Below are 14,327 nucleotides of genomic sequence, written 5' to 3'. Positions count from 1 at the left end.
AGAAATTCAAGACCAGCTTGAAAATAAGCAAATACTGAATCCATCTTACAAACGCACGCATATAGAAGCCCAATCTAAATAGAAAATAGACAGCACAGTTGGATAGCTCAAGTGGTTTAAAAGCTTATCCTCTCCTGGGTTCGATCCTCGCTCACCCCCGAGAATTTATTAGAATAGATACTCATTTGTAAGGCTATAAGCCATATTTGTCAAAAAATTAGAAAATAGACACAAACCGACTCCAAACTAGAAAAATGAAACCCTAAGTGCTTAAAACAAAAAAAAACCCTTTCATGCGAAAGATAAAAACTTGCAAGCCAAAATTTACTTAATAATTATATAATAATCAGCTACCTGTCTAACTTTTTTTGCCGCTCCTTTATTCCTTGTCCAGTAAATTCGACTAACATGTTTACATTATCTCGAATTGAGCATCATCGCGAGTACACATGGCCAAATCCCTAAGATTGACAATTATAATACTTCCAAACTCCTCCCACAAATTCTAACTCAATTCTATCCATAACATAAAATATTTACCAATTGACATAGTCATTCCGTGATCCTACATAGAGGAGAGGTACGAACTAGTAGAGGCATCTTCGACCGACCATATCATAGCAGTGGTGGATGTCAAGCCTCGAGGAGAGGTCAAGGAAGTACTACAAATATATGGAAGCTTTTCATTAGGATGGAGGAGAATCAAAGATCCGGAGAAAACCAAAAGAAGACTGTTTGGGATGATCCAGAATGAACAATTGAAAATTCCGTTGATTTGCTTCGGTGGTAAGCGATTTTTTTTATCAAACATATCTGTAAAAGAATCCAACAACGAGCCCAGGGCAGGTAGTTCGAACAGCCAGGAAAATGAAGCCATGTTACTACGACTCTTCATTTTACCTTCGAGTACCTGTGTAGAACACTCGAAACTCGGACATGCACACTCGACTTACCACTTATTTTGGGACAAAACATAATATTTTCAAATGTTGTTGAGTCCGATATTGGGACACATTCATGTTGGACAATTCTAACAGAGTCCGAGTAACAAATGATTTGGCCGAGTTCAAATATAGTCGCTAAAAATATTATAATATGAATAGTACAAAAGATCCAGTATTTAAATGGAAGATATATAAATCAATTTAACATAAAAGATAAAATTTAAAAATAACAAAAATGGGAGCTTGGAGTGGGGTTCTGCAACTTGCAATTGTAGGAATAAAATCCATGTGGGGTGCAAAATGGAGATTTAAAAAGCGGGACATGCCATTATTTGATGGGGTAAATCTAGATGGGTCGATCTTACAGGCCTTGTGACATTTCCAGTTCTACAAGATTAAGAGAGGAGGATAGGTGGAAGTAGCTGTAATTAATGGAGATGCTTTGTTATGGTTCCAATGAGAAAGTCAATGGAAACGGATAGAGGGTTGAGTGGAGATGAAGACTACTACAAATGGCAATCAGATCAGGTCAGCTGTCGCAGAATCCGAACCCTATAAATACCGAAAATGAATACCCAGACCTGATCCAATAGATGATTGGATTCGAGTATACCCGAAACCCGAATTTTTTTGACTGGATATGAACATACCTAAAATCCGAAACTTGAAATCTAAAAATATGTATAATTAATAATACAAGCACCCGAGATCGAACACGCATTGCAAATGTTAACATGAAGCTAAGATTCAAGACATCACATAGCATAACTTGATAATGGTGCCAAGATTTTACTTAACTAACATAGCAGCCACTAACTAAACGATTAACTTGTGTCTTTACAACAAAAAATATAATTGTTTCCTCCCTTTTAATTACACAAACAAACCTACACAAAAGGATTAAAGAAAAGATCACTGGTAATAACTTCTTCAGTCTCAGGTTCCTAATTTAAATACTAACAAAACAAAAATGATCGCCGCACCATCTATTCGTTATTTTTCCTTCCATTTCCCAACAGCTTTATTAGCCAAAACAGGAGCTGCTTCAGAAATTTAGCAAGTAAAAAAAATGATCACACATGCTCAGCAAGTCCATAGAGTTTGAATAGAAAATATGAAATATTAGAATCAAAGGATATCAAGTATATAGAACTAACAAATGAGAAAATTGATAACTAAGTCAAATAAAATCCTTCATTTTACTACAGTAGTCAGCTCTAGTTCCATCAATCTATCGACATGCATGCATATCTTCCTTCGTTAGTGGCTTTTTAACCATCAATTAGCCACAACCCCTTCATCTCTCTGACCATAATATGAGAGGGGGTTTATCGTCTTTTAATTACACGTAGTTGTCTATCGAAAACATCGACATGGTAGTGTAATCCTCTCATTAGATCAAAAATGGAAAGACAAATGATGTATAAACTACAATATAAAAAAATTGAAGAACGAAGAAGACAAACATTAGAACAGGAAAATTGCATACCTTTTGTGGCTAAAAAATAATGAGATGTAAATCATCATCTCGCTGTTTTAGAAAATATACTAAGAATAAGAACATACATATCTTTTCTACTAGTTTCAATGCTTCTCTGAATTCATAAAGTATTTATAACCCTTCATAGTAAAGGACACGTGGAAGCTGAGAAGGTTGTTGTAGTTACAATAATATGAAAAGCTTGCCTGTTGACATTCAGTGTAATTAATTGCTTGCAAGTTGCAACAACGGAACATTTTGAATTCAGAATTGAATATATATAAGATATAAACTCACTGCTACATCAATGAACTATAACTTGGATGCATAATATAATACAAAATATGGAAAGTAGATGGTTGAAACCGCCACGTCCTCCGGGCGGGATCTTCCTTTATATAAATATATATAGATATATAGATGTTTGGGAGAGTCAATACTCAATAGTATCAATCATGGAGTCGTCTCCTCTTGCAAAGAATTGTATGGAAGGATAACGGCTATTTCTACCATTTGGCAATTTTAATTATAGTATTTTTGTATCATTTTCAATTCTTAAAAAAATTTGACTCAGTCCAATAAATTCAGATATTCGATTTTGAATTTGAGTTTAGATGTGGACTTAATTTTAAAACTTAAAACTATTTGTATTTGATTTCAACAAAACACGAAAGAATATGATTCGTCCAATTTAAAATTGTACCTTTCGAGTTTCGACTACATAATTCATTCCAAGTTAAACTTTGAGTTACCGATTCGAGTTACATCCAAAACGTCAAAACAATAAATTTATATATTATTTAGTTTACATTTAAGATATATATGAAAAATGACTTGACATGTGTACTCATCTTATGCTACTTATCCGAGCTACTAATCTTTTGATTATATAGACAGTTTTGTGTTATTAAAAGATGGTAAACCTCTTTTATATGATGGTCCAAGAGATAAATGGATTGTGGCTAATTGATGGTTAAAAAAACACTAACGAAGGAAGATATACATGCATGTCGATAAATTGATGGAACTAGAGCTGACTACTCTAATAAAATGAAGGATTTTGTTTAAGTTATTTATCAATTTTCTCATTTATCCGGCTATGCTATGTGATGCCTTGAATATTAGCTTCATGTTACTTTTGCAATTTGTAACAGTTTGGTATCAACCTGGAGCAATAGGGGGAGATGAATTTTAATGTGGCACCTTTAACCATTCTCCCCTAACATCATTTGAGTTTATATATTCATAACTAATGTTTTAATAATCAACCCAATTAACACCAAATTAACTAGAATTATCAATGGAAGATGTTTTGTTCACCTTATCACCCGTTTAAATTAGACTTAATTGCAGTTTGATGACCTCAATTATTATTGTTTTTGCACAAAAATGACTTTTTAATTTCACTGAAATTTATTAGTAGTTAATTTTTACGGTAAATATAAATAAATGTTCCAAAATTATACGATAATATGTATACTGTATGATGTATACTACCTAAAATAATATAAAAGTAAATTATATATAATGTGTAATGTATAATATTATATATATTACATCTTATATATATAATTAATAATTTTATATATATTGGGGTTTCGGGTTCGGATTGGATTTCGGATCGATATACCTAAAATCCAAATTCAAATCCAAAAAAATTCGGGTTGAAAAATTAGATCCATTATCCAATTCCAGATCCAAAAATTCAGGTTCGATAAATCCGAAATTTCGGGTATTGGTCGGATTATTTTGTCATCCCTAATGACTATGGTCTGTCGCCAATTCCGTTCGACAACCACCAAGTTCCTAAATGAAAGATGATTGTCACATGCCCAAACAGGGACCGCGATATTACCGCCGAAAATTTATTGAATTATTAGCTTCAATTGAAAGAGTTCCAGAGGAAATTTCCAAGGGGAAATGATGCGGAAAAAGAAACTAGTAAATTGATTTAAATATAACATACTTTATTATTTATGAATATAATAGATTATACTTAAATGATTATTTTACTTGTATTAAGTATATTATTAGGTCAATCTAGATTATAGTAGTAGAATAATATAAGGATTTTTCCTTTATCTAATTCTGGTTGTATGATATTATAAATATTTAGTTTTCTTATCATTTGTTAATTACTTGAGTTCCAAGTAATGATATTAACTATATAAACTCGTGTAATCCTTCATTATTGAATAGATACGAACATAAATTGATTTTTTTGGATAAATCTTATGATTTATTGGGACTCCACCGTTCTATGAGAAGATAGGTGATTTACCCTTTCTTTTATCATTTCCCATCCCTATCCTGCATAATGAAATTCCTAAATGGAGTGAAAGAAGAAGCAAGGGTGAAAGTTTGTTTACATGGGCATAGAATCTAGACCACGTTGTGGACTTAGAACTGATCGTGGATAAAAAGTCGCGATGAGCAACTCAAAGATTGAGAATAAGTATAACGCGAGTTTCAAAGGTGTCACCTCTTACATTCTCTCTTCACCATTATGGGTTGTGATCTCACTTGACGGGATCCATCTCTCCCCGAACCAACATGAACTCAAGAATGTCACTAAAATCTTCTTGCACCTACAGTTATAATTTTTTTAGCTGTTTTGTGGTTTTTCTTTCATAGTATTCATCCTACAATTATAAAAAAAATCAGGTAATTAGATACATATATTTCAAAGTAATATCCATGAGAGATAATGGGATACCAAACTCATTTAAGAAAAAAACATCATATTAGTAACTTTTTTTCTTTCTCAAGTTATAACATAGTTACTAATCAGTATATAATTTTTTAACCAATAAATAAAAAATAGTTTGGATAAACAAAATTTGGAACTACATTCAGTATTAAATAGATCTAATTCATATAGATCGGAATGATAATATTAAGTGGATACAAAACGAGTTTCAAAATTTTAAAAAAAATATATTTTTTGGCTTAAATAAATTAATATTTTAAACTTGAAACAAATTTTAATTAAGTTGATCCAAAAACAATTTGCAGACTTTGTATTAGCATTAACTGCTGGGTCTGCTCCTAAAGATCATAAGAAATATATCTATAGTTTGACTAGTTTAGAACATAGATACATACCTGGTCATTTGCTTTCATGTGGTCTTGAAATTGCAGCTACACTGCTAGAGGCCCTCCCCTCGGCTGCATAATAATAGCTGATTGTCAAGCCCCGTACGTAAGAGGCCTCTTTACTTCACAAACTATAGGTCCCAACATACAGGGATTACATGGTGGAAGTGGATGTGCCTTAAGGACCCCTGAATAAGGTGCATGTCACAGCGGCACGGGCATGCCAAGATGGGCATGCCATGACGTCAATTAGCCAGACATGCCTTTTCATGATTTGGCATGCCTTTTTACTAATTTTTTTTATATTTTTAATAATTATTTTAATACCGGATATATCCAGAAATAATAAATATAATTCTAAAATATTTACATATATTTGAATATCTAAAAAGTTACTAATATAAATGAGTATTATGATGGTATTCGGTTGTTACTATCAACTAACTTTAATTTTATATTCAAGTTCACTGTATATTAGTATAACAATTATGTTTTAAATTTTATTATATTTAATTGATAAATAGCATGCCATTTGGGCATGCCTTTTGGCAAAAAGCATGCCTATATGCATGCCTTCAGGGAGTCCCGTGACAGGTACTTTACCCCTGAACCCTTGTGCGCACCATGCCTCGAATTGAAATCACTGAGGAACATTTTCTCTTTAGCCTGTAAGGACCAGGCACAAACTTTAGCCTGTAATGACAAAAAAGGATAAACAAAGGCACCGATCACAATACTAGATAAGGACCTCCTGAAATCTGCCGACCTTCTCATCTCCTTCGCCGAATTCTGAATTGTTTATACTTTCAGCACATGAAATTGTAGCATCATGGGTGCCAATTGTGATATATAAGAAGTCCTTTCACTTAGCAGATGGCATATTGCAGGGGAGCTTTATAATCTCAATCTCAACATACTTCTTGAGAAGCTGTCTGAGACAATCTTCATCCCACGGAGCAGGAAAACCATAATATTTCCTTGGCCCGTGGAAAATACTTCTATGCCATCCGGGAAAAATGGCTCTGTTATGAAACAAAGCTGCATAATCTAGTTTCTAGATACCATCAAATAAAAGACTAAAACAGAATCCAAAAGAAAAACTAGCCATAAAATTATCATCGGCTAACCAAACAATTTAGTGTGGTTCGATCCTATATAACCCCACGATTAATCTTGCGTTTAAGGAAGTATCCAATTTCTTTACAATTTTCATAACCCAATTTCTAAAAAAATTGTTCTACCATTCCACAAACCATTTCATGACACAAAGCTCATTTACCCCTCACATGTACACAAACATAAACAAATATATAAAAAAGTTGCAGATTAGAAACTAATATAGTAAATTTATTAAAACCCATATCACAACTCACAAGTCTCAACCAATATAATATACACGCCATATATATAACCCTAATTATCAACCTAAGCACTGCTATTGTCTTTGCTAAACCCACAAAAAGTATCAAGTTTTAACGGCAATAGAAAACTAAAAGGCAAGATAAAAAATATGCATTACTTACTTATTCTCATCAAGGCTCTCTGCGGCATGATCTTAACGACTTCTCACAAAAAAAAGCAGCGGTTTATCGATTTTGTGTCAAAAATTTGAGAACCCTGGTTGGTTTTGTGTACAAGTGATTGTCACGTGCAATAATAAATAATAAAAGTAATTTCATTTGAAGTTTTTATATATATTATTTTGTGTATAAAAACTGTACATAACTTTTATATTAGTAATTGAAATTCTAAATAAATATTATACCATACCTACAATATTATAAAAGCCGGAAAATCAAAAATCCTCAACAACGTCGAAGGTAATTTAATTAATTATTCAAATACTTTAATAAGGCAAATGAGTTGTTGTTATTTATGTGAATATATGTGATATTTAAATTAAAATCTAACGCATGTTGATTTGTGCAAAATTTTGTACTCAAAATTTTGTGGACTTAGCATTTTGAGTTAAGAGTTGGAGAGCAAAATTGTTGCGAAATGAAACATAAACATCAGTTAACGGTCTTTATTAATGCTCAAGCATATTACAGTCTTTCTGATAGCAAGCTTGAATGCACCTTTAGAGAAATGCATTGTGATATAGATGCCTGAACCTGAACCTTATTAGACATACAGAAAATGTGCTACATACACACACATTTGTTTATTTGCTAGCGAAGTTTATTTGGTACTTAGCCTGATTATTGTTCCAAAAGATCCCCCAGTGCCTCTGACTCTCATCTAAACCCCTCAAGTTCTCATCAAACAAGGCATATATATAAGTTTCGATCCTTTTCTGAGATCTTTTTGGTGTCCCAACTGTGCGTACATGATTAATCAGTCCGTTGTTATGAGTTGCTGCATTTTGAATATTGGCTACAGAAGTGTCCTCAGGCGCTGTCGGCCATCCAATTTCCGAGACCACGACGTCCAAAGAGGAGCCACCGGCCTTCTCCAGTGCAGAGTATACACTGTCTACCATGGCATCGAACACATTAGTGTAGCCAAATCGTCCGTCTTGTACAACAGGTTTGTTTGAAATCTTGAAAAGAGCGTATTGAAGCCGTACATCTTGCTTCCCTGTTTTAGATGCCAACTCTGGAGGATTATTTGGCATGTTGTGGAGATAGTCAAAGTAAGGGTGAAGATTTACTAGCATCGGTGCATTATTCTTAACCAAGAAACTTATAACAGGGTCAATAAATTCTCGAAGCTCTACCCGTAATTCACCCTGTGATGGTGGGAAAGACTGATGCAGAATCTCTGTTTGATCAAAAGCAGTGGTCACTTTGATTCTGTTTTGTAGTCCAGATGCAGAAATTGCACTCTGAATGTTTTGCAAGGCCGGAAGAAGGAATTGTGCATACTCAGAAGTGGGGGGATCCAATATTGGACTTATTCCATTACCAACAACAATGTACCTATACTTGACTCGGGGGTAGATTTTGACATTGCCTTGGATCCAGTCGTTAGCGTTATCTTGGCTGGAGGCCACCCATTCAAGTTCGTCGTTAGGTACACCAAGGGTGACTTCGATATTAGTGTTTCCAAGGGCGCGGAGAGCATTGTGGTCAGGGCCATAAAGTCTCATCCTTCCTATGCCAACAGATTGGACAATAGAAACAGCTTCTTGGGCTGATGGTTGACTGTTACCAAATGTTCCGTAGCACACACCTATTGGTTGCGTTCCTGCTTTTAGTCCAGCTGCTAATTATGCAGAAGAAGACTTTTAATACCAATACATGAACATGATATACATACTTTAATAACATGAAAAAAACAGCATTAAGTTAGACTTTACATATAACACATTTTCAAAAAACTAATCTTAGCAAAGCTATAAAATCAATTAAATTAAGTACTAATTTGATAAATATGCTGCCAACAAAAGGTTGGTGTACTGATTCAGCTGTTATTCCCCTTGTGTGAGATCAAAAGTTCGACTCCTAGTGTTTGCATGCAGACTCTGTAACCTATAATTAAATATGCAGCGCAGGATCTTCTGCATATGCGCATAAGTGTGTACCTGAAGAAGTTGTCTGCAGAAAGATGCAGAGTGTGGAAAGCACTAATAGCATCAGTGGTGTCTTTGGAAGCATTTTGAAAGTTGTAAGGGCGATATGTCAATAAAATTGGGCCTGTTTATAGAGGAAGATAAAACCGGTCCGGATGAACAAATTTGGAGGGGGGGTGATGTTCAATAGTTTGTACATACTAGGCATGCATTTATGTTGCTTACGAGTTCGTCTGGACAAATTGTGCATTGCATGTGTTGTCTACTCGGATAAGTAGCATAAGATAAATACACCTGCCAAGTCATTTTTCATATATATCTTAAATGTAAACTAAATAATAAATAAATTAATGTTGCTTGCGAGTTTGTCTGGACAAATTATGCATTGCATGTGTTGGCTGCTCCGATAAGTAGCATAAGATGAATAAACCTGCCAAGTCATTTTTCATATATATCTTAAATGTAAATTAAATAATATATATTTTTTTTGACGTTTTGGATGTAACTCGAATCCATAACTCAAAGTTTAACTTGGAATGAATTATGTAGTCGAAACTCGAAAGGTACAAGTTTAAATTGGACGGATCATATTTTTTTGTGTTTTGTTGAATTCAAATTCAAATGATTTTAAATTTAAATAAAAGTCCACATCTAAACGCAAATTCAAAATTAAATATCTGAATTTATTGGACTGAATCAAATTTTTTCAAGAATTGAAAATGATAGAGAAATACAGTAATTAAAATTGCCACATAGTAGAAATAACCGTTATCCTTCCATACTATTCTCCCAAACATTCTAAAATGAGTAATGCTACATAACTCAAAACTTGTACCGAACTAGTTACAAAGTGACGTGGCATGACACGTGTTTAAATATAATTCGTGAGTACATATGAATGCACGCGGGATCCCATATTATTATTATGAAAGTTACCATTTATAAAATATTTGGGAACAATTTTTGTAATAATATTCGGGGTCTCTAGCATTTTCCTTGTAAAATATACAAGTTCGGAGTCCTTTTCATAAAGGCGTTAAACTTTCGGTATATTTTATTTTATTTTAAGATAATTACTCGCCCGAATTCCATTTTTGGATCATAGTGGAGGATTATCAGCATTGGAGCAATAACCTGTTTACGTGCTCATAATGAATTAAGAGAACAATGGGTGTCAGGTGTGAAACGTAAGACTCACTTCTGATATATTTTGCAATATACTAGCACATTGTCGACGTGCATTTGACATCATATAGCCCATCAACAAAGGATGGACTCAAGATTCTAAATTTACTACTACCGTAAATTTAATGTGAAAGTAAATGATAAGGAATAAAAATAATTCAGATTATATAATTAATATCAAATTAATTAGGTATGATTTGATTCGAAAGATAAGTCCGGTTAATAAAGTTCAGTAATTAATATTGCATTAATTAGACTATAAAGGTCCAAAGTTATGGTCGGATTAAGACTCAATTAAATTAAAGGGCTTGACCCAGTATTTTAGTTAGACAAAGCTTAGATAAAGTCTACAAACCATGAATTTCTTATTAAATTCGTGAGTCATAAACCAGCCAAAATTACAGCTGAAAAAATAAGTCACAGTTAGACTCAAACTCTTAAAATAGTAGTTCTCAAGCAACAAAATCTTATAAGGAAATAAATCCCTATTTTCTAAGAATTCTAAGCTCAATCAAACATGGAGACTTGTCCACCAAGTCTCGTAACCCTAAAACACAGGCTCCTAAAGCTTATATAAGGGGTCTTACCCCACAAATCAGAGCTCCGTGTTGGATCACAGCTCTAAGCGTCACAAAGCCGGGAAGGCGCTAGAAGCCACGAGGCCATCATCTAAAGCGACATTTTAGATTTAATTCCCGAAGAATGATGAATAAGTCACTATGTCCTTGGTGAGCCTTTGTCGCCATAGCTCCGAGGACATCACCAAGAACTACGTTTTGACTTGATCATTGGCATATACCAAGGTACGTAGACATCTTGTAAGGGCAAATTCAAGCCACAAAATACAAGTGCATCCATTGAAAGCTCGAAACTCTCAAACCCTAGCATTAATTACATGCCATAAATATATTTCAGATTTTTATCCACAATATTTGGCGCCGTTTGTGGGACAAAGACGACAACCATGAAGAGCACGAAGAAGCACTGACGATCCACCATTCACGATTCACAGTGTCGCTATCAAAATCGAGATTCTTCTGTGCTCGGCCCTCAATAAATCGAGGGATTGATATTCCAGGGACGCAGATCCCCATTACTTAACCATTGATTGCCTCTCAAGAAAATCCAGGGACGAATCATCAACTATCTACGGTGCTTTCTCCTTTGAATGCCCAAGATTTTTTATTCCAGATCTTCATCCATGTTGATCTAGCTATGACGAACCCCGTTTAAGGATACATATCCCGAAGTTGTAGGAAGTGAATATCATCGACCATGTGAAGGGATTGTACCCCCATATTTTTGAGTCTTGAGTCCCATTCACGAAGTAGGTCACGATTTTTCTGAACCCAATACAGAGGATAGTGCATTTGAATGATGAAGATGCTCATTCTTTGAAGGAGGCGTCCAAGAAAAGATCCTTTTGGAAGAAGGTGTTCATAGCCTTGAGGGCAGGAAATAAGATAGGACTAGTGCTCATGAAGCACACGTCCGGAAGCTCCGTGAAGGTCTAGAAGCACGACGAGCAAGATATTAGCCGAGGAACAACGAAGTTGGGAGAATAAGAGCATGACTGTAGATCATTGAAAAACCCCCAAGAAGATCAACGTACAAGATCCCAATGGGTTGACCCCGTATTAACAGATATTCATGTGGCTCAATCTCAACCTAGAAGGACAATCTTGAATCCTCGAATCTAAGGACCGATCCCTCAAAATCAGGGACGAGATTGATAAGTGGCATTTTATACCACTTAGAACGTCTTAAAATGGCTTAAATTGGTGTCTTGAAATCAAGTATTTTGTGTATTTGATGCGTTTTTCTAGTGTTCATGCATTTCAGGGTATTAGTTGCATTTCGGGGGAGGAATCATCAAGAATAAGCCTTGGCATGTGTTCACCATTGCGAGAGGAAAGGAACGGGCAGATTACGGCGAGGAAACGGAGCAAACTTGGATTTTTTCCAGTAGAGGCCTGCGCGCCCGCGCAGCTATGCTGAGCGGCCGCGCAGGGTCGGGAATTTTGCTGAATTATTTTAGACTTCTACTTCTGTTTGGCTTCCAACTTCTATGTAATCTGAGTTTTATGGGACTATTATATAAGTAGATTTGAGACGTTTTCACAGGGGGAATTAAGAAGAAGAAGATTGTGTTTTACGCAAGAAGCGAAGGGGATACCAAGGAGAAGACCTAGAAGCACAGAACAGAGATCCTCAAACCTTAGAGTCCATGTGAATAAGTTGCAAAGGTGTGGCGCCCTCCAAACCCGGGTCAGAAGTTTGGGGTCCACACACACACACACATCTTATTTATAACCTGCTTATAACAATAAAAAAGATAACAATAATATGCAGTGACCCTATTTACCAACTACCACGGATCGCAACAGGTTAAAGTATGCACACAAGCCACACATCTACTTATATTACATATCGTTCAAATCCCAACCATTCAAACTCAAACTGAGTATTAAACTTTATTACAAACTTTTACAGACTTAAATTATTCTAAAAGAAGCCTACTAGCTCAGTTTTCTCAACCTGAACCCCTAGCTCTCGCGCTGGACTGGGGATCCTCGTTACCAACTGGTTCCTTTTTAGCTGGAAAGAATATAAACAACATCGCACAAATGAGCTAACTAGTTCAGCAAGTCACAATGATAAAACTGAGAATAATGATCATCAGGTGAACATGATTATGATATCAAGTGAACAATGGATTATGATTAGAATTGGATATTATACTTTTAATTTAAAAACAAAGGTTAGGCTACTGATCAGTCACGCACTAACCCCGAGCAAGGCACACAACATTGCTCTAACTACTGGATCCAAGGCACACATTGGCCTAACTTGACCATTATATGGTCTGACCACGAATCTGGTCTACAATTTTATAAAAACAATCCAATTCTAACATAATAACAGAATAAGCAATAATAAACAATAATCAGAATCATTAACAACAATGAGTGTTTAACAATGAAAGGGTTTCAATCCTTGTAAGGATCAATAAGATAATTTAAAAGCTTGGATGCTGGTATTGAAAGAATTGGATAACAAAGGAATCAACATTTCAGGGTTTCAAAGATTTGGGCTTTCAAAGCATAGGATACAATGTTTGAGTATATAATTAATTCAGTTTAGTGTTTGGAATTTTGTTTGCATGTATTTGTGGAGTAGTATCGTATACTTGAGGTTCGTGTTTGGGTATACAACAATCAATGGTCTAGAAAGAATAAGGTTCATGGCTCAAGATCAATAACTGGAATCACGGTTTAGGTTTCTGTGCTTCAAAGCACTTGCAATATCACAGGATTATCAAGTACTACAATATTTCGAGAAAGTTCAGAACACTTGCCTGGTACTAGCTTACTATTCTGCACTCGCTTCCAATCACAATCGTCTTACTCCTCAACTACCTGTTTCCCTTTCCTACGCCTTGCCTCTTCTGCTCACATATCATAAACATCTATCAATAATCGACTCATAGAGTTCTATTCAACACTTACTTCTATCTACCCTTCGTTTTACCCAAATCCGATTAACAGATTGAAAGTTATGCAATAATCAAGTAAACACTGAATATATAGACTGATAGTCAATCAACAAGTCACATATAGCACATAATACATCACGTAATCAATGATATATTATTTATAAAGAAGTTTCGGGTCATAAATAGGCTTTCTGATATTTAAAATGATTTTTAAAACATTTTTTGGAATTAAAACGGGTCGTTGGATCAATTTCGGAATAATAAACAGGGTTCGGTTGGCCAATTCTGGCTCCGAAACAATTTTATACTAATTATCGAGCCTTGGAAATAATTTAGAATAATATTTTAAAGCTCGAAACTATTTTTCGGAATTTTTAAATTATTTTTAAGTAATTATATCTAATTAAATAATTAATTAAAATCAATTAATAAATAATTAAATCAATTAATTTTCAAATTAATTGACCAATTAATCGATTAAAAATTAACTGAAATTAATTGACTAATTAATTCAGATTTATTTTTGAATTAAAAATAATTTTCAGAATTAAAATAATAATTTTCAGAAATTAAAAATGAATTTTTATAATAAAAATAAATAGGAAATATGAT

General features: G+C 34.4%; 1 protein-coding gene across 2 annotated transcripts; it reads right to left on the bottom strand.

Moving 5' to 3' along the window:
* Window positions 1-7,519: 7,519 nt before the first annotated feature.
* On the bottom strand, window positions 7,520-9,205 carry LOC141678486 (glucan endo-1,3-beta-glucosidase, acidic-like). Of its 2 annotated transcripts, none has more exons than XM_074484821.1 (2): window positions 9,047-9,205; window positions 7,520-8,727 (listed from the first exon to the last, which is right to left on the bottom strand). In XM_074484821.1, the coding sequence occupies exons 1-2, from the start codon at window positions 9,117-9,119 to the stop codon at window positions 7,685-7,687; spliced, it is 1,116 nt and encodes a 371-aa protein (XP_074340922.1). In that variant the 5' UTR covers window positions 9,120-9,205; the 3' UTR covers window positions 7,520-7,684. The 2 variants fall into 2 exon arrangements, with proteins under 2 accessions (XP_074340922.1, XP_074340923.1); XM_074484822.1 differs by having other exon boundaries at window positions 7,520-8,724.
* Window positions 9,206-14,327: the final 5,122 nt, after the last annotated feature.

This window comes from Apium graveolens, chromosome 8, assembly GCF_009905375.1.
Source record: "Apium graveolens cultivar Ventura chromosome 8, ASM990537v1, whole genome shotgun sequence".
Lineage (NCBI taxonomy): Eukaryota > Viridiplantae > Streptophyta > Magnoliopsida > Apiales > Apiaceae > Apium > Apium graveolens.
The sequence above is the reverse complement of the archived record's forward strand: the minus strand, read 5'-3'. Positions and strand labels throughout refer to the sequence as shown.

What these genes read in the sequence shown, in the direction of transcription:
- LOC141678486 (XM_074484821.1), bottom strand. Translation starts at nt 9,119, where the DNA reads ATGCTTCCAAAGACACCACTGATGCTATTAGTGCTTTCCACACTCTGC. An exon ending in TCTGCAGACAACTTCTTCAG is followed by an intron (nt 8,728 to 9,046) that starts GTACACACTTAT and finishes CTGCATAATTAG; the next exon opens with CAGCTGGACTAAAAGCAGGA.